At 39.1% G+C, this 22,315-nt stretch overlaps 1 protein-coding gene across 2 annotated transcripts in view; it reads right to left on the minus strand.

The window, feature by feature from the left end:
* LOC114661965 (cytohesin-4-like) overlaps positions 1-22,315 on the minus strand; it is a 182,585-nt gene that overhangs the window by 111,320 nt on the left and 48,950 nt on the right. For both annotated transcript variants that reach the window (XM_028815238.2, XM_028815237.2), the window contains one exon: positions 11,077-11,159. In XM_028815238.2, coding sequence (XP_028671071.1) covers positions 11,077-11,159 — 83 coding nt within the window. The remainder of the gene's footprint in view (positions 1-11,076; positions 11,160-22,315) is intronic.

Below are 22,315 nucleotides of genomic sequence, written 5' to 3' on the forward strand. Positions count from 1 at the left end.
GGCACAGCAGACATGCCACCATACCCCCAGCAGAACATGTTGGAAGGACTTGGTATAACATCATAGACTGCCTGGATTGGGAACTTCAAGAGATGGGACTGTCTTCCAAAGCTCATGTCTTGAGACTTTGCACTCTTCTGCATGTTGCCATTTACTTCAGGCTCCCTGTTGTCTCATACCAACCGTCCTTCTGGCTTGCTACTCCTTGGTCACTGCTTGCACATCCTTTTGTACTATGAGCCTCGTCTCCTTCCCCTGTGCCTTATCATATCTCACAATTGTGTTGTACCTCAGACAGAACGTCCTTTACATTTCTGTGCCCACCAGTTTTCAAGTCTCAGGCAGCCTCTAAAGAACGTCCCTTCTGACCCTCCTGACTTAGATGCCAGTCTGGGGGTTGTAGAAATACCAGTACTGCTCTAACACTCTTGTACAGCTCACTTTGACTTCCTCACCAACACTACTGATGGGGATCTTAAGATTGTTGGGTTTTTTTTGCCATACAGGATGATTACAAATACTATTTTAAAATAAACTGGTGAAAACAAAAATAGTTCTCATTGATTATTCTAAAGATTGGCTAATCTGAAAATTAAGAAAGCAGAATTAAGGGATACAATTATTAATAGCAACAATTTTAAAGTTACAATTAAGCTCTTTCGTAATTTTTTTATATAATTACATATTTTCCTGAGTGTTATTTTTGGCAGCTCCCCATATTATTAATGTAGAATTATATGTGATTTATTTTGTAATGAATTATTGGTATATAGTGATGAAAATTAGTTACCATTATTTTTGGAATCGTTTACCGTTGTATTTGAGCTCTTGACATCTGCTCCTCATTGCAGGGTCATGTCCTCAATTAGGTCAGATTAAAGATTAGATTAGACTTTTATTGTCACACTGCAAGAGCACAGTGAAATTTTTGTGCCAAAGTTGCGGTGATGCAAAAATAAATAAGAGTAGCACAACATAATATATGAATAAATAAATGAATGGCATGAATAAAATACACTAAATAAGATAAGTAAATAAAAAGCAACGTACAGTACTGTAGCTGCTGGTGAGTAAGGTAGGATCAAACACAGGTCAAACGCGTGCCGAAAGAAATCTCTCAGTACAAAAGTTTGTTTTAAGAGATTTAGTGAAAATTTAAAGCAAACAGTCCACACAAGAATAAGATTGTTACACACATAGAATAAAAGGCAAAAAAAAAACTGTAAAAAATATCTCTTCTCTAAGCTTAGCTTTTTTTGCCAAACTTCAGTTGTTTTTATATTTATAGATGCTTTACTTTGCCCTCAGTAAGCTCTAAACGTAAGGCACTGCACGTTAAGTAATGCTCGTTGCATTACATTCTATTGGGCACGTTAATGCCCGATTTAAAATGGTGTGCCTGCCATGCCTTACACACGGCAAGGCAGGTCACTAATCTATAGTCAAGGAGACAAGAAATAGTTAGAATATAGCAATTCAATTCAGCTTGTGGAGGTTATGAACTAATTACCCATAAACTAACAGGTGGGTACAGTGCAGGACAGGTAGGACTGGATTACTGGGAGTTCTGTGACCCAATGGCCTAGGGAAGAAGCTGTCCCTAAAGCGGATGTAGCGAGTGGTGAGGCTCCAATAGAGCTTCCCAGGAGGCAGAAATGAAAATGGGGATGAGCTGGGTGGCTGTCATCAGAAATGATGGATTCAGCTCTTCTCAGACATCTTGTTGAGTGGATGGAATGAAGCTATGGAAGGCCACCTCCAGTGACTTTAGAAGCTGTATTGACAATATTGGGAAAGCCTGTGATGCTGGAAAGACTGATTACCATGATGCATCTAGTCAGGTTGCTCTCAATAGTACAGTCGTAAAGTGTTTTAGAAGCTGTATGGACAATATTGGGAATGTTTGTGATCCTGGCAAGACTGATTACCATGATGCATCTAGTCAGGTTACTCTCAGTAGTACAGTTGTAAAGTATTTTAGAAGCTGCAGGTACAGTATTGGAAAAGTTTGTGATTCTGGCAAGACTGATTACCATGATGCATCTAGTCAGGTTACTCTCAATAGTACAGTCGTAAAGTGTTTTAGAAGCTGATGTGGACAATATTGAGAAAGTTTGTGATCCTGGCAAAACTGATTACCATGATACATCTAGTCAGGTTACTCTCAATAGTACAGTCGTAAAGTGTTTTAGAAGCTGATGTGGACAATATTGGGAATGTTTGTGATCCTGGCAAGACTGATTACCATGATGCATCTAGTCAGGCTACTCTCAGTAGTACAGTCGTAAAGTATTTTAGAAGCTGCAGGTACAGTATTGGAAAAGTTTGTGATTCTGGCAAGACTGATTACCATGATGCATCTAGTCAGGTTACTCTCAATAGTACAGTCGTAAAGTGTTTTAGAAGCTGTATGGACAGTATTGGAAAAGTTTATGATTCTGGAAAGACTGATTACTATGATGCATCTAGTCAGGTTACTCTCAATAGTACAGTCGTAAAGTGTTTTAGAAGCTGTATGGAAGGTATTAGAAAAGTTTGTGATTCTGGAAAGACTGATTATCATGATGCATCTAGTCAGGTTACTCTCAATAGTATAGTCATAAAGTATTTTAGAAACTGTTTGGACAATATTGAGAAAGTTTGGGATCCTGGCAAGACTGATTACCATGATGCATCTAGTCAGGGTATGTTCAAATAGTGCAGTTGTAAAGGTTCACTTGTGTTTTAGTTACCACCCTAAAGCTTTATAATCTCCTTAGGTAAAAGGAGTCTTTGATGTGCCCTTTTAAGTACGCAGGTGGGGTTGACAGACCACTTAAGTTAGCCGGTGGTCTGGAAACCCAGAAACCTGAAGCTGCTAATTGTGTGGAGAGGGAAACTGCTAATGTGGGGTGGAGTGTGTCTGCCTTTCTTCTTTCGGAAGTCAACAAATCGCTCATTTTGACATTCAGGGAGATGTGGTTGTTATAGCAACATATAGACAGTTCGTGTTTCTCCCATGTGTAGGTACTAACGAGGCCAACCACAATTGTGTCATTTGCAAGCTTTATGAAGTATAAGCAGTATGTTGATGCAGCAGCCTTGAGGAAAGCCAATGTTGGTGTACAGCACAAAGGAGGAGTTATTTTTCTAGTCCTCACTGAATGGGGTTTATTTGTGAGTTAGTCAAACACCCAGTCACAGATGGAGCTGCTTAGACCTCATAGCGCAACAGTTTAAAAACTGACAGTACCAGGCAATTATTGTCCAGATTTTGACCTTTACTAATTAGTTTTTGAAGCATTTCAGGTTTTGAACTGAGGCTACAATTTAAGAAAAGTACTTTCAGTCTACGACTGTGGTTTACGTTCTGGTTCAGACAAAAGATAGGACAGATTTCTCTGTTTATCACCTTTAGCATGTTCTTGACTTTGTCTTTCCCTTGTGGTCTATATTTAATTTCCCTTGTGGTCTATATTTAAGCCATTTCTTTTTTTTAACTCAATAAATATGAAGGAATTTCTACTATTTATTTCTAAAAAAAATCAACCATCTATTCTTTTAACCAACCTACAAATTTAGAAAAAAAAAACAGTTACCTTATGCAGAAGACACTACGCTGTACTTATTAGTTAAACCTAAACAAAGCCTCTCTTTGCATCATCAATGGAATATTCCAAAGATTTTGAGCGTGAGCGATAACTGTAATTTGTTCATACACTCCAAAAAAATGAAGATGTCAATGAGTGGGCAGAATTTCAACACATAGTAAAACGAAGAAGCCTGAATATTAGTTAGGTGTTATCACTGACATTTATCTGTCCTTTAGTTCTTTATTACACTTTAAAGTGCTTATATAGGAAACTGAAGACATTTTTTACAAAGTCAGATGCAGGATATTGAAGTCATTATCCTAATGGCCTGTGTTTAACTCAGTTTGCTGCTTCAGGGATCATTACCAGATCTAGGAAGTATTACCTTATAACTCTTGTTCGTACTTGTGGCGTCTATATTGGCTTCAACATTCATTTGGATCGGATAGCAAAACTCCCTTAAAGCTGTCAATGGCTCAACACATTTATTCTACAGGAAAATATTAGAGTGTGCATTGCATTCATATCATGACACAGAAATTGTAATAATTCCAAACATTTAAAATGAGACCAGTGTAAAATGTTAGAATCTTTAACCAAAGGGCCTACTAAATGAATGGATAATTTAAATTTACTGTACAGTATATATATATATATATATATATATATATATATATATATATATATATATATATATATATATATATATATACTAGCCATCCTCTGCGGCTTCACCCACGTATTAGTGAAACAGGACAGTGAGGAGGGCCCTGCCCAGCTCTTCCCCCTTCCCTTGGCCCGCAGCCTGTCTTGGATTAGCGAGAGTATATCACTCCTGCAAGCGAACTATGATACCACTGCACAACAAAGTTTTTGCTTCCTGAACACTGTTGGGTGTTTCTTATAGATTTTTGGGTGCTGATTACAGATATCACATCAAAATTTCCACATCACGTACCGTTTCAGAGAAATCTTCAGTTTTGTTATGATTTTTTCTTATATTTGTATCCAACAATTTTCACTCCCGTAAGTGACTTATCAACAACGTTTTGTGCAGCCAGAGCATGTCTAGGCATGGAATCAGGCCAGGTTGGAAGCTGTTCTGTGGAAGTTGACATTCTGGGCATGCCTGAACGAGCTTGACACTATCTCAGCATGCTATAAAGGTGACTTGCATACACCGACCCTGCTCATTTGGTTAATATAGATAGTCAGTGTGTATGTATAGTATCAGTATAGTAAAGTATAGTATCTGTAGCAATATAAAAGTAAGTAAGCTTGATGCTCTAGACGTTTTGGTGTCGGGTAATATGTCTCGTCAATGTCGTAATACATTCTGCTATATATGTGGCGAATATGCACTTGCGCCTCAGAGCCGTTGGATGACTGCTCTTGTGAAGAAAGCTTATCATCTGTATTTTGACTGCAAAATTGGTGATCAAGACAAGGAATGGGCGCCTCACATTTCCTTTGCGACATGTGCTGTCAGCCTGAGAGCCTGGCTCAGAGGCACTCAAAAGACAATGCCGTTTGCTATTCCGATGATATGGCGAGAACAGAAAGACCATGTGATGGACTGTTACGTCTGTTTGACTAATGTATCTGGTTTCTGTACCAAAAACAAGACGTCAATTGAATATCCTAATCTGCCTTCAGCAATGAGACCCGTGCTACATGACAACAGTCTTCCAATTCTGAAACCACCAGAGGATTGGACCTTAGACGAACCAGATAAAGAAACTGCAATGCAGGGTACTGACAGTGACATTGACCCGGATTTTGAACCGTGCTCATCAGGTGATCCACATCTGATAACACAGTCCGAATTGAACAATTTGGTCAGAGATTTGGGTCTGTCAAAAGCAAGAGCCAAGCTGCTGGGTTCTAGACTGTAGGAACGGTGTTTGCTGTCACCAGATACGAAAATTTCTGTATTTTGAGGCCGACATCATGATATAACCACATTTTTTGCACAAGTCGACAGTCTCTGTTTCTGTTGTGACATTGAAGGATTGTTCTCGGACTTGGGTTGTGATCACAACCCGGAAAAGTGGCGTCTCTTCATTGATTCGTCAATGTTAAGCCTGAAAGTTGTTCTGCTACATAATGGCAACGTTTATCCTTCAGTACCTGTTGGCTATGCAGCATACAGGAAAGAAACGTATGAGAATATGGAACTGTTGCTGAAGCATGTCCAGTATAGCAGGTACAACTGGAATATCTGTGGCGATCTTGAAGCCGTTGCTCTGTTACTAGGACTGCAGTTCGGCTATACAGAATACTGTTGTTTCATCTGTGAAGGGGACAGCTGTGCCAAAGAGTCGCACTGTTCTTGACAGAACTGGCCACTCCATAAAAAGTTAGTTCCAGGACAGAAACATGTGGCACATGAATTGCATGTCAACCCGGCAAAAATATTTTTGCCTCCTCTTCACATAAAACTGGGACTCACGAAGAATTTTGTGAAAGCACTGAACAAGGAAGGCGAAGGTTTTCGTTATTTAAGATAGATGTTCCCAAGAATAACTGTTGCCAAGATCAAAGAGGGCATTTTTGTTGGCCCCCAGATCAGACATGTTATGAGTGACAAACGGTTTAAAGATCTGTTAGCTGGGCCAGAAAAGATTGCCTGGAAAGCCTACAAAGACGTTGTTGACAATTTTCTAGATAATTACAGAGCCCCAAACTACATTCAGCTGGTAGACAAACTTCTCAAAGCATACAAGACAATGAAGTGCAACATGTCACTCAAGATTCATTTCCTCCACTCACACTTGGACATCTTCCCCGCAAATCTCAGTGCTGTCAGTGACAAACACGGTGAAAAGTTTCACCAAGAAATTGCTACGATGGAGAAACGATACCAGGGCAACTGGAATCCGTCACTGCTAGCTGACTACTGTTGGACACTGCAACGTGATGCACCAGACATTGAATACAAAAGAAAATCAGGAGCAAAACACTTTGAATTCTGTTGAATTTAATAACTTATGTGAAACATAAACATGACTAAATATGTTATTGTCAGTAAACATATAAATATGTATTTCTCAGAGTTCCTCCGTGATGCAGTAAAAATCAAATCTATATTTGTGCATACCCAGTTGGTACCTGTCACAATCAACAAAAACATTTCAGGAAGTAAGACTTTTCAAAAATATTGTTATGCAGTGTACTTAGTGCAATGACAGAAGTCGCAAAATCAACTGGAATGGTCAAGCAAATTTTAGAAAAAAAAGATCTAAATCTGTTAAGTAGTTTAATCACATAAAATCCAAAAAAAAGTGTTTTTGTGAAGGTTAAAATCAATAAACAGAAAAATCAATTAAAAATGAGGTTAAAACCACACAGTGCAGGAGACTCATTTTAAAATCCCACAAGTCCTGGTGCCTTCCTTTAAGCTTGACATCTCTCCAGGTTATCTTATCTGGACCTCATAGCCCAGGGAGACGTCAATCAGTAGACTTCCTTCTTTTCCGGCCCGTGTCACCCGCTGCCAATCCCACCAAGCCTTACTCCGCCTCAACTACTGCCAATCTAGAGTTCTGCAAAAATTTCCCTTTTTTTTTTAAATTGTGCTGTACTGTTTTGCTTATTTACCTACACTGATAATTAAGTGGTTCTCAAATATTCTGTTCTTCTACTGTGCTCTTCTCTTACTTTGATTACTGCTGATTACATTAAGTTTGGAAGTCCAGGTCAGTGTTCCTCCTGACAGTTTTAATGTAAGTTTAAAAGGCAGAAATGATAGTGATGGATGCAAAGGATAATCTAGTGGAGATAGGACCTTATGATTCCAAGGTAAGAATTTAGCATTTATTCTATTTTTATATTTTCAGAATCACAGGACAAACATGTGATGTGGTAAAGCTGTTGATGTAAGTCTGGAATAAAAAACAGTGGCAAAAATAGAGAAGTGTACAGAGGGAACATGGATTTGATTGACATATTCCAAATCATGTTTTTGTTGAATTATAAAAGTAATATGCTTACTATGCTACCTCTATATATATATATATATATATATATATATATATATATATATATATATAGTGAGTCTGTATAATAAATGGACTGTCCATCAAATGGAGGGTGATTCTACGCCCAGCTGGGATGCCATAATGATGGTCAGGTTGGTTGTTCATACATTTCTCGCTTGGGAGGCCATAACAGAAGGCCCTGCTACCCAGGGTTATATCCATATTACTAACCGAAGGTTGTAAACCGGATATGGACACAGGGCGCTGGGCACAGGGCACACCGAGGCGCACACGCACTGCCGCACTGCAACGAGCCCGCCACAGAGACATCCAGACTTCGAAGTGCACGCGCACTACCGCCTACAACGCGCTATTGAAACACCACAGGCAGAGGAGTCACGGCTCAAAAAACGAAACAGCTCCCAGGCAAAGGAGTCACGGCTCAGAAACGAAACAGCTCAACTAATGGAAATACAAATCCGAGCCCATAGCTAACGACACAGCCACGGAGAAAACAAAAATGAAACGATTCAGCGCATATTTGAATCACATTACAGTATTACAGTACGGAATCCACAAAGGTCCAGACTACACAGCATATTTGAATCACATTACAGTATTACAGTAATACATTATTAACAGTCCAGCCACAGAAAACACAGAAACGACACCAGATGGAAGAAAACAATAAACGAACGCTCCGTATTAAACGTAAGTGCAATTATAATTCCTAACAGTAAACGACTTATAGCTAACGGAGTCACGGCTCCAAAAAGAAACAGCTCAACTAATGGAAATACAAAAACGAGCCCGTATGGATACAATGAATGAACGAAGGTGCCCACACAAAGACACTGCTTTAGTACAAATATGTTTATTTAATTAAATGAAAACTGTACCATGGCTACGACCTGTACACTAACCCTGAGGTAAGGCGTGCACGCCAGGTTGTACAGCCGTCCGAACGCGACCGCCCACACCCCCGCATATACCACGTTCGTTTAGTAATGTAGCCCTCCATGCCCAGATCCGCCGACATGGCCACTTCAGCACGCAAATTCGCCGCCGTCAGCAAACGACTTCTCGCTGACGACACAGCCATAGAAACACAAAAACGAAACTGCATGGCTAAAAACAATAAACGAAGGCGCCTACAACTGAGTCACAGCTCCAACAAATATGGTTATTTAATTAAATGAACTTTCCCAGGACGCACCCACCCTCCATGATATTTCATCCCTCCAAGTATCGGAGGGAACAGAAAGTGATTGCCATTCTTGGATTTGCGATTCTTTCGAGAATCGCGGGCTTGCTGGTATTTCCTCTGTACACTGGGTGGCAGCATTTCCTGATGGAGCTCACAGGGAATGCTGGGAGTTTTAGTCTGAATAGTCAGCTTTGTTGGGGAACTTGGTTGCCACCAGAGGGAGCTACAAGGGAGTGATGTCCCTATCTTGGGGGGCTTCTGTTTGACCTGATAGTGCTTCCAACATGCAGAGTTGTGGCACTCTTGGGTCCAACATAAAAGAAGCCACCTCGTCTTCATCTGGGAAGAGGAGTTAGAAAACACTCGCCTGGGAGGAGTCAAGGAAAGAGAAGAGAAAGGGTTTACTATGCGATGTTGTAAATAAAGAAGCCTGTTAGAGGAACTTTGGAAAATAAAAGGACGTGTTTGAACCCGAATCTGTGTCTGTGAGGATGAGTATGGGATTTGGGGGGTGATGGGCCACCTCTTACTGGTATCTCAAAATTTTATATATATATATATATATATATAGTGTGGCACTACTGGGAGGCAGTCTAAGGGTTTAACTGAGCATGAGCTACAGTCAGGGGTTGATGAATAGAGACCTCTTCTGCAGACCTCCAGAAGGGAAGTCCCACCTACTTTTGGTACCAGACTACGCTCCTCTACCGACATCAATGCCACCCATGTCCTGCCTCTCCCTGGAGAGCATGTGTAAAGCCTAAGACCTCCACTCACCAAATTAGTCACATTCTGTCTTTGATGGCTACCCTTTTTCTGATTGTCACAGTTGTGATAATATACAGGGTGGATCCCTCAAAACTTCTTCCTTCTTTTTATCTTTCCACTATATATATATATATATATATATATATATATATATACACACATATACATATAGGTGGCACGGTAGCGCAGTGGTATTATTTATTATTATTTACCCCTTGGAAGTTTTCACATTGTATTATTATAAAACACTGTATCACAGTAGATTTACTTTGACATTAAGGATCCTTTTTCTGTTGGTCAGAGTCAAATTAATTCCACTTTGACTCAATATTGTACAACAATAAAATGTGAAAACTACCAAGGGGTTTTGGACACTTTACATGCAAAGACTGAACTATAAAGAGAAACAGTTTTATTTTTAATATAATCTTTATGAACACTAATGCATGTCTTTTAATGTTATTCCACTTAGATGAAATGTTTGTCTTGCTTGTACAACTACTCTTCCACAGCATTGTTTATTCCACGGTGGCAGCCCTCCAGATTTAGTTACAAGGTGCCATGTCTGAAGAAGAAGGTGAGTGTGGTATCTCTTTAAATCTACAGCAGACGGAGACTGTCAGCAGATTTCCTCACTGCTTTTCCCTTGAATGATTTCCATAATCATCAAAGCATATCAACATAACATCAACTGATTGGGTGGACTTTTTGAGCCATGTAATCAATATGGACTAACCTCTCAATATCATAAAAATTGTGTAAATCATGTTGCAGACACTAGTGGACCTTTAATTTCTTTTGTGTGGTAGAATTAGCAGTCTTCCATTGTTTCAGTTGTTGTTTGGTTTCCAGGTCACTGAGGTGTATCAAAGTTTCATCCCAAGTTATAAAACACCTTTTAAGTTTCTCCCTATCCGTAATCATTAGTTTAAGATACCAAGCACTTAACATGCAGAGACCTTGCTCCCGTTTAACTGGTCATAAAGAATGGCATCAACTGACCATAACTAACCCCTATGCTGCCTTAATTATCATCACAGGTTGATATGTTCCAGAGTCATCAATTTTGAAGGCCATTCAGTCTTTTGGTCATCGTTGAGAGACCTCCTGCAGCTCCATCTCTCAACTGTGCCATATAAAGAGAACTGGTCTTATTACAGATAAGAATGAATTCCCCAAAGATGTCATGTTCTCTAGCATTCAAATTTCAGTAATATCACAGTACTTAACTTTGTGGTTTTAGACGTCCATGTTGATTTGCATTTTAAAGAACTCTCATGCATATGTAAAACCTGACTAAGTGTGTCACGTGTCTATTAAAAATATATCACTCTAGCCTTGCCATACTGTATATTGAGCGCAAGGAATAGATTTACTGTAGTTTTCAGTGTGAAGAAACAGAAACCCCCTTCTTTCCTTTTGTCTTTTTAACATGTGTTCATTTTGAACAGAAAAGAATTTGAAAATGTTGTCGTTCTTAAAAGAATGTAGGAAAAAAGTCATCTGATGTATGACTCATTCACCAACTAAAGGATTTAAAAATAATTACCTGGATGTCTTCCAGAAGTTCATTTCTGTGATTCCTCATAGTTTCTATCTCAGACTTCTCTGTCTCTGTCAGATTTGAATGATCTACGAAGAAAAAGGAAGAGATAAAAAATGTACATTAGCTAAGTAATGACCTTGATGAAAGTGAAGTAAGCATCCTTGTCTGAAATGAAATGACATGGTGAGAGAAGGGGTGATGGAGAGCTTGTCATCTCTGGGGGTTGTGACAAAGTGTGACTGAAAACTGGCTTTTCAGATCATTTGGTGCTTAGAGAGATAGTCTGTGGAGAGGAGAATTCTGGGAGTTTGATACAAAGTGTATTTTTGTTTTTAATTCATACTTTCTTTATGAAATGTACATAACCTAACAGCCTTATGCTATAATCGTTTCAATACTTTTTTTTCCTCAACATTGAGATGAAGACTGGACTCCTTCGGTAGTGTGTCTCATCAGAGAATCCTTGGGTACCGCTGGTTTGACTTTGTGTTTCACATGGAGTCTTGAATGAAGCACATTACCTGCATTGTGAGCGGCCGTCAGTTACGGCACTACAGCCATATGGTGCGATTCCCCACAAGATCCTCATTGTTGAGGAACCCAGTGGCTGGACCAGGCCAAGGGGATGCCCATGTAACACCTGGCTGTGGCAGATAGATGGTCATTTCCGGAGGGTGGGTCTGGACCACGTGTCTGCCAACCAGGATCCCAAGCTATTTCATCATATGGCGGGTGCGGCAACACGTTGTACCAGTGCATGCTTCCCAACCTGACCTAACCTGAATCAACATTCAATACCCCTGAATGACAACGTGAAAGCATATTAGATATTTTTTACAAGTTTAATAAAAATAAGAAGCTGAAATATCACATTGATAGACATGTTCAGGCACTTCACTATGAAGCTTAAAATTTGGCTCAGATGTATCCCATTCTGTCGATCGTGTTAAGAGGCTTCTCCCCCTTGTTTGGAGTCCACTGTGGTCAGTTCATTTGATTGCACATGACTAGGAAAGGCTCACACTTGTCTCTCTATGGAAGATCTCACAGTTGACAATGTGTATCAGAGCAAACACCAGGTCAAACAAATTCTCTCAGAGATTAGAAATAGGATTGTGTTGAGGTACAGATCTGGAAAGACTACAGAAATAGATTACAGTTTCCCAAAAGCACAGTTAAATGGAAGAAGTTTGGAACAACCACAACTTTTCCTAGAGCTCTCCATCCATGAATAATCAGAGCAGAAGTGCCAGAGTAAGAAAGGTGACCAAGAACCCAATAGTCACCTCTAACCTGAAATCCAGAGAACTTGGGTGGAGATGGGAGAAGCTTCCACAAGGAAACCCAACACTCCATCAATCTTGGCTTAATGGCAAAGTGACCAGACGACACATGAAAACTCACCTGGAGCTTGCAAAAGGTACCTAATGGACTCTGGATTGTTTGGTGTGATGAAGCCAAAAAATTGAACTGTTTGACCTCAATTGTAAGCATCGTAATACCACTTGATTTATACAGTGCTCTCCATACTGAGGTGGAGTGGTGCCTCTGAGGCTAGGCATCTGTGCTGGCAATCGGAAAATTGCCAGTTCAAATCCCGTAAATGCCAGAAGTGACTATACTCCATTGGGCCTTTGAGCAAGGCCCTTAACTTGCAAGTGGTCCATCCTGGGTATGATGTTAACCTGCATCCAGCTCTGTAAGCAGGTCCTCCAAACTGCAGGGAAACCTTGGGGGTTGGTGGCAGGACTGGCACTCCAGTCACCATAAAAAACCTGTCACAGTTCCAGTGTGGTGCTGAGGTGTCATCCATAGCATGGCTGCACTCAAGTCCTAATCTGGGATCCTTAGGTGGTTTGTCATGTGGTGGATACGACAACGTGCTGTATCAGTGCCTGCTCCTAACCTGTCCTCTCCATAGTGTTTGGGACAAAGACACATTTTACCTGTCTTCGCCACTGTTTAAAATTACAACAATTACGTTCAAAATTCAACCTCCCAGCTACACATTTCTTTCACTATCTTCAAATTAGAAATTTTGTTAAACAGAAATTGCCCGATTTCCCCCACCTCGCACCCTCCACAATGCTGGAAAAAATACTGCTCAATTCCGAGGAATTAAACACCACTTCCGCATTATATAAAATCCTATTAGAGTCCCTACCTTTCAAAGATCCAAGAGGACATTAGGAAGAAGATCTCTTAATCGATATATCAGAAAAGGAGTGGAAGGTAGCAAAGCAGAGAATTCACTTGAGCTCCATATGCACAAAGCATAGAATTATTCAACTAAAAATTATATATCGAGCACATCTATCTCGCTTAAAACTGTCCAAAATGTTTCCAGGGCAGGATCCAACCTGCGAACGCTGCAACCAAGCTCCTGCCTCACTGGGTCACATGTTCTGGGCCTGCACCCAACTAATATCATTTTGGACAAAAATTTTTAAGTGCCTTTCAGACAGCCTTGGGGTCACAATCCCTCCTAATCCATTAACAGCTGTGTTCGGTGTTCTGTGGAGAAGGACAAGCAAACGGTGATTGCATTCACTACACTTTTGGCATGCAGACTTAGTGTATTAAACTGGAAGAATCCTAACTCTCCTCTGATAAGTCAGTGGGCAACCGATGTTTTATATTATTTGAAATTGGAAAAAATCAAATTCTCAGTTAGAGGATCTGTACAAAATTTTTTTCAAAACCTGGCAGGATCTAATCAATATTATTTTAGAATAAGAGAAATAACTATTACCACATTTAATTCCCTTCTCCATCTCTTATTTACCTATATATTTATTTCTTCCTTTCTTTTGTTTATTGTTGCCTTATTAAAAATCCCTAAACAATTCTCCTTTGGCTAAGCTCTCCTTCTCAGGGCTGGGGTTTGATTTGTTTTCAATTTTGTTTGGTTATAAATTGATCTATTTGTATGGAATGATTACAATAAAAATTAATAAATAAAAATTACAAATCAAACAATTCAGATGTGCACATTGCAGACTTTCAATTCATTTCATTTTTCTACACAGTCCTCCCCCTTTCAAACTAGGGAGAATGTTCAGTCTCTACAAAAACTGTGATCCCATCCGTGTATAAGATAGCAGTGCTGTTTCAGATTTTAATGAAATGTGACTTTCTAAATATTTAACTGGAATCCTCTCAAAACTGTAACAGCAAGCAGCTGAATTTGGCAAACTCAGTGATAAATAAAGGCCATGACTCAATTACAGTTTTTGACGAATGAGTAAAGTTCCTCTTTTTTGCATCTTTGCCTGAAAAAGTGCAAAGTTTATGTGAAAAACATTTTGCCTCTTCTTGCTGTAAACCCAAACAGATCATAATTTAAAGTAATGAATGCCGACTGAGCGTTAAAAGCTCTGCAATTTCCGATAAGAAGGGCCTCTATGACAGAAAACCAGACTAGTTCTGTTCCTCTTCTAACATGTTGCTGCTGTGTTAATGTATGTGGATGCAATGTAATATAAAGGATAAACACCAGAACTGCTGTTTGGATATGGTATGTACAGTATTCATAAGACAACATTTATTTACTAAACCACTTAATCCAATTCAGGCCGTACCTTATGCCGTCAACACTGGGTGCAAAGCACAATCTAGCCCTACACTGAGTCCACTCACCCTCACACACACTCACACACACTCATTCACACAGCTCTGATTAGTCAACTTTTTTTTAACATTTTATTGAGTTTATTAAAAGTAAATAACATTCCATACAAGCAAGTCCAATTTTACAGTTCAAATCAACCCCCACCCATGAGAAAGAGAGCTAGGCCAACAGAGTTAAACTTTAATAATAGGAAAAATAAGTAAATAAATACTTAAATAAAAAAAATTCAAAATAATTAAAATAAATAAGGGAAGAGAATCCACTTATTCAATTTAAATGCTTATTCTAAAACTAGCTGTGTAAGCCCGTGCTGTAAAAAACCTGGGGTCCTAGAAACTATTGAAATCGTCAGAAGAAAACTGAAAGGAACTACTCTGGCCATCTCTCTCCTAGGAGGTTTCGTTTTGCCGACTTGCTCACATCACTTGTGCATTAGCGATATCAAATATTTTTCAATTATTAAATTATCGGTCTTTGACAGGTACCGTAACTAGCATGTAATAAAGATCCAAAACAGGTTGGGAGCATGCAATGATAGCGTGTGGCTGCACCCACCACACAACGAACCAACTGGTCCAAAACTGAGAATCTAAAACCCATGTAGGAAACCAGAAAATGAGAAACACTTTTCATTTCCTTTACCACCTGTAGCTGCTGGTAAGTAAGGCAGAAGCAAGCACGGGTCAAACATGCGCTGAAAGAAATCTCTCAGCCCAAAAATTTGTTTTAAAAGATTTAGTGAAAATTCAAAGCAAACAGTCCACACAAGAATAAAGAAAAAAGGTTGTTATACACGTAGAAAAAACAGGCAAAAAAGTTGGATAAAGGTCTCTTCTCTTAACTTAGCTTTTCTTGTCAAACTTTAGTTGTTTCGATACTTAAAGATTCTTTACTTCACCTTCAGTACACTCTAAACATATGGCACTGCACGTTCAGTAAAGCACATTATGTTACATTCTGTTGGGCACGTTAAGGCCCGGTTTAAAACCGTGTGCCCTCCAGGCCTTACTCACGGCAAGGCAGGTCACTAACTGAGACTAACCTATAATCAGAGAGGCAAGAAATAGTTAGAATATACCAATTCAATTCAGCTTGTGGGGATTTTAACAACTTCCCATAGACTATGAACTAATATATAGGCTCTTACAAGAACAATTACCCATAAACTAACAGGTGGGTACAGTGCACAGTGCAGGACAGGTAGGACTGGATTACTGGGAGTTCAGTGACCCAATGGCCTAGGGAAGAAGCTGTCCCTGAAGCGGATGTAGCGAGTGGTGATGCACTAATATTTAGACAAGCCTTCTAATTTAACTTCAATAATTAGCAAATGGCTCTTACACCACATTTACCTGTGGGCAGTGTCATTGTAGCTGCATCCTTTCTGGGTCCCCAAAGTCGAGCAGATACTGAATTGGAAAGGCAGGATTCATCAGGAGGCAAATGTGTAATAAAAGAAATTTCTCAGTCCGATAAAGTTTGTTTTAAAAAAGGTGTAGTGAAAATGTAAAAAGGAACAAATCACAGAAATTCAGAAATGTTAATACACACGCAGAATAAAAGGGAAAAAAGGAAATCAGGCCTCTTCTCTGTATCATTACAATCTTGGCTTTCTCGTGATAAACTCCAGTTACTTTTTATATTTAATGGTTGTGTTATTTCTCAATGGAAACTTCACTTAGTACATTCAGTTCATTCAGTACGTACGCTTTGAAATTGTTTGCCCTCCATGTCCTACCAACTTGAACTAGTCTGTAGTCAGAATAAAAAGAGATAAATAGAATATTCCATTTATAATTAAGCTTGTGAAGGTTATACTAGAACCTCACATTGACTATGTGCTAATAAATAGGCACACACACTGAAAATAATGGCAGGTCAGATTATAATAAAAAAATATATGTACATCGGTTCCACAAAATAACATTTTTTTCTCAAAAATAATTGAATTATGCTTAATGCACAAAATTAATATATCCTGCAACAACATGATATTTTATATAAAATTAATTAATTTTTTTTTTAATTATATTATGTTAAATGAACATGACTCATGTCAATAAAGCATAATATTTTAACAATTGTTTTATAAACTTTTTTAAAATGCACCTCACCGAGTTGCTTAGCTATAACCTTTTTATGTTGTCAATTATACTTGTTCCAGTATCATGTTATAGTTCATGTTTAAAGTTAACAATAAGAAATAAACAGGTTGGATTATACCAAAACTAGTTTTATTTGGTAAAACAATACAAACCAACAAAAATACAAAAGATTTGTATTCAAAAGCTGAAATGTACAACAGTTGTATGAGAACACAACTTCTTTAGCTGTGCCAGAATGACATGACCAATGTAGAACTAAATATGAACACAAAATGCACCTTGGATAGAGTGTTATATCTACCTTATATATAATTTGCCAGTCTCCTAACTCACTCACTCGCTCACTCACGTCCGTCTGAAGCCGAATGCACAGTTGCCTTCTGCGCAGCTGCCCGAAAAACCTTACGAGACCGACATTGCAGCAGGCGGCGGATTTACGGCCACGAAAATTCAAAGAGAAAGGCAACTTTGACCATCATCGCGGCATGCGGCGGATTTACGGCCGCGAAAATGCAAAGAGAAAGGAGACTTCGACCAACATCGCGGCAGGTGGTGGATTTACGGCCGCAAAAATTCAAAGAGGAAGGCGACTTCGATTAAAGCTCTAGAGGCCTGAAAGGCGATTTCGACTACAGCTCCAGGCCTAATTACGCATTCATTTAATACACCTATATCAGGTTTATGGTGCTTATACTTATTACATACTATTCCACCCGTGCCTGTTTTATCTTACATCGTCGAAACGGGCTCTTTGTCTAGTCTATTATAATTAAAAAATCTTGGGTCAAGACGTGATCATCTCAGAGAGACACTTTGAAGTCCCGCGAGACTACCTGCACATCACGCCCTACTTACAAACAATTTCTTGAAGATACTTTAACGTCCTGTAAGACAAGGAAGTGAGACAAACACTAAACACAGAACAGCTGCTGTACAGGCTTTTAAATGATCGATGCACAGCGCGACAAGCAGAACACGCAGCTCAGTAGCAGCATCTGCAAGCCAGCAACTGGTCCGTCCGCATCTCTTTAGCGTGCATTCAGCCCTCCTCTTCACAAAGCGAGCGGTAGAGACGTAAAGTGGCTAGCGTGAAGCCCCCCAACCACCCGATTGGGTGAGTGAAGCGAATTTTATTTATGTAACTGTATCTATTATGGAATAAAGGTTAAATATTAGTAAAATATAAAGTGAAAAAATTGCTGCTTGGCATCTTCTTTCACAAAATATATTTTTTTGTTTTATTTTCCAGCGAGCAAATTCGACAACTGCATTGAATTGTAAATTGGGTGTATTATTTATTTGTCTGTATTAATAATATTTATCTGGTTGAGCAATGATAATACTAATGAACAGCAATGTGGAAAGTTGTTGACCCGTAGCGAAAGTCACTTTATTTTTATTAAGTACGTAAACGTACCTGTACTTAAGGTAGTAAATCTAGACGACTTAATAGTACATTGACTGACTTGTGATGGTAGTTAGTGAGCATAGTTTGATAAAACATTAAAAGAGAATACAAGGAAAAATGCAATACAGAGTCACGTTAGTCTGTGTGATTAAGTGTTTTAAATAGAATATCTGAGTATTTCTCGTATGTGTGTGTGTTTTTTTTTTTTTAACTTTTATTTCATTAACCTTTTGCTCTTAACTGGTGACAATAACTCAAAACCACAACCTGTTGTTTCTTTGAAAGTCACCTGACTTATCCAGTCTCTGCTGACGACGAATCTGCTGGTGCGTATTAATTTCTGGTGAGGACTAAATAGAACTATTTTGAGTTCTACCTAAATGACTGAAATGAGAATATTGTACATCCCATAAGATTCAATAAAGTCAACATGATCGAGTTATGTTCAAAAGTAGAACATAAACAAAACATGTATTATAAAGTAAATACATTTTTGTAAATGAAACAACCTGCCATTTACCTTTTATCAGTGCATTCTAACATAACTAAGAAAATACTTTGAACAACTCAACATAACCTAATTAACAAATGGCTCTTACAGTCATTAATAAATGTATGACTTTAGTGCCAACAAAACAATTCAGAATGTGTAATGCAAAAACAAAACCCTCTACTTTAAGAAAAAAAAAGCTCTTAAATCAAAACTGTCACCCTCACTAGTGAATAAAAAACAAATAGGCTCAGCAATCCCCTGGCCAGGGCATGGATTTGTCCTCTGGCTACTGATCGAGCTGACCCTGTCAGTACTGATAACTGATGTTGTGTGGCAAGGGTGTTTCTTCTTTAAGGTGTCTAGGAGTCCGTGACTTAATTCCGTGACTACTCATCAAACTCCAGCTTTCTGACCTTTGGAGGGCACAGTCCTGTGCGGTGAATTGATTATCTGATACTTGAAAGCTTTGATGTGAAAACTGTTACATAAAATATATATTGATTGAAAAGAAAGATTCAAAACATACTGCTCCACCAAGCGTGCCATATCAGGATATGGCAGGGAAGTGGCAGTCTGGCTTTTCTTATGAGCCATTAGTCTTGTGCAAATGTAAATTGCCCATCTCTCTTCTTCTATTTTAGAGCACTTGGCTCTACAATTTCATCTGTCCTGATTTATTTGGTACTCAGCAGGCAAAATCACCAATTACTTCAATTTCTGATTATTCTTAATAAGTGAACTTTTACTTAAGAGTAGTGCACTATTCACTAATTACAACTACAGCATAGATAAGCAGAAAACCTAATACTCAAAGCAGACATCATGCATAACATAACATCCAATTCTTAAATCCAATTTAGTGTTGCCGACCAGTGCCAGTCCTAGCAACACTGGGTAGAAGACAGGAAATGGCTTTGAATTTGGCACCAGCACCTCCCATTCACACACTCGGTCACACAGGGTTTCTAATATGGAGAAAAACACACAGAAACATGTAAGCTCCACGCCCATAATGACTCGGCATTGGATTCAAACCCTGAATCCTGGATCCTTAACACTGCAGTTATCCACTATACTGTCATGCCACTAAACATTATGCTACCTTCTTCTTTCGGCTGCTCCCATTAGGGGTTGCCACAGTGGATCATCTTTTTCCATCTCTTCCTGTTTTCTTCAACTTGCTGTGTTACATCAACCACTTGGATGTCTTCTCTCACCACATCCATAAACCTTCTCTTAGGCATTCCACTTTTCCTCTTGCCTGGTAGCTCTATCTTTAACATCCTTCTCCCAATATACTCAGCATCTCTCCTCTGCACATGTCCAAACCAACGCAATCTCGCCTCTCTGACTTTGTCTCCAAACCATCCATCCTGAGCTGGTCCTCTAATGTACTCCTTTCTAATCCTGTCCATCCTCATCACACCTAATGAAAATCTTAGCATCTTTAACTCTGCCACCTCCAGCTCTGTCTCCTGCTTTCTGGTAAATGCCACCGTCTCCAACCCATATACTGTAACATAGCTGGTCTTGCTACCATCCTGTAGACCTTCCCTTTCACTCTTGCTGATATCCGTCTGTCACAAATCACTCCTGACACTCTTCTCCACCCAATCCACCCTGCCTGCACTCTCTTTTTCACCTCTCTTCCACACTCCCTGTTACTCTGTACTGTTGATCCCAAGTATTTAAACTCAACCACCTTCGCCAACTCTATTCCCTGATTCCTCACCATTCCACTGACCTCCAGTGTCAGGTGTTATTTCTATACATGATTTACCTGATTGTCCAAGTTGTACTGTGACATGGGGTACAATACACAGTATATAGAGTAGATTGGTTTCTGGCATTGTTTGGTGCCTGCTGAAATTAAAATATTCGGTAATGGACAGGCTAAGGATGTTACAAAAAGGAGAAATTAGTAGACCAGAGTGAGACATACTACTTAACATGATGAAGGAGGAAGTCAAATGTATTTCAAGAGTGTCGGATATTAAAATGTAGAGGAATTTATTGGATGAAAAAGTGATGGCCAGGCAGTATTACAAATTATGTAAGTCAGTGGAGGAAAGACATATTTAAGTGGAAATAGGAAAGAGGAAACGCTGTTGACTGATTTGAACAGAGCTTTAGCTATTTTGGCAAAACATGATAAGAGCATGTGTGGGATTTGTAAGTTAATAGAAACCATTGGACATGTTGTAATAGTTTGTCTAAAATATGGTATGAAAAGTGTACAGGTACATAGGTGTATAAATGGAAGTGTGGCAGTATTTAGAGTGGGACAGATTTTAGAAGTGAAGAAAGGGTGAATGTTATGTGTAGGGTGGAGCAGAATTTTAGGTAAGACAGCTGTGGGTGGTAGCTGTGGAAGCTGATTTTGGCATATCTCTGTCACACTCCATTACAGTACTTGATGGTATTATGCCTTCCCACTGGACGCAAACTGACATAAAATCCACAAAGAAGAAGAAGAAAAAGAACAGAAGGACATTTCTCTTCCAGAAGCTGTGGGTGAAGAATCTCTGCCTAGTTTTTGAGAGAGTCTCAGCCCTACAAACTATGAAATAGGAACTGAAATGTTTCTACACTGCTAATAAAGAGTGTTGAAGTGTGAAATGTTGTATATAAGTCGGTAAATGTTGTGTATGTCTTTCTCTGTAACTTAGACAAAGCAATGTAATGTTAGTGTTACATTATTGATATGGTTTGATGGTTAAGAACACCCCACCCCATGTCTTTAGGGCTGAGTCTTTGTAATTTTATGACAGGGTCGGGAGAAGTACCTAGAACCAGTTTGGCAAGTGATTCTCTACAGGACTCTCTCAATCAAACCCCACATGGAGGCCAACTACCTAGCTGGCAAGCTTCACCTTAACAAATGGTATCGGGGGCAGGTGTGAAACCATTGTGCCGCACCAAAATTCTATTGGTCTAAAGTTGCCTGTTTGGTTTTAAATCAGAAGCCATTAAGTACCACACGCTCTATTGGCTGTAGGGTTTGGACAGAGAGTCTATAAATTTGCTTGCTTTACCCTGCCCTCTCTCTCTTACACTATCATCATGAAGGAGCATCTCACACACCATGAAGCTCGGCAGCCATATTGAGACAGGCATGCGGCCCGTTCTGAAAAAAGCTCACCAAAAGGAAGACTTAACTAAAGACATTTAAAGTAACTGCAAGTCTGTGTGCCACCTGAAACTACACATTAGCATTTATCAGGTTGTATGGTTGCCGATATTCACTTGTATATTGCTTATTGTTATTATTTATGAATATTATCAATAATACATTATTTAAAGTGTATCTTAACTTCTACTTGTCTTTTATTCTATGTAATTGCCTGAGGTTATAATTGTAGAAGGAAAGGTGGGGAGAAGTTATAAAGTACAATACCTTATAAACAGTGGGAAGTCAGTGAGATCTGAGGCATTCTGACAAAGGATACACATTAATCATACTAAAGAGGAACATAGAGTAATATAGAACTCTACTAAGATGAAAGAGAGGACATCTATGACAATTGGATATGGGCAGGAAGTGGTTTTTGTTTGTGTTTTCACTGTAAAATTCATCCCATTGGTGGCAACCTTACAAACGGATT

Source organism: Erpetoichthys calabaricus, chromosome 12, assembly GCF_900747795.2.
Source record: "Erpetoichthys calabaricus chromosome 12, fErpCal1.3, whole genome shotgun sequence".
NCBI classification, from domain to species: Eukaryota; Metazoa; Chordata; class Cladistia; order Polypteriformes; family Polypteridae; genus Erpetoichthys; species Erpetoichthys calabaricus.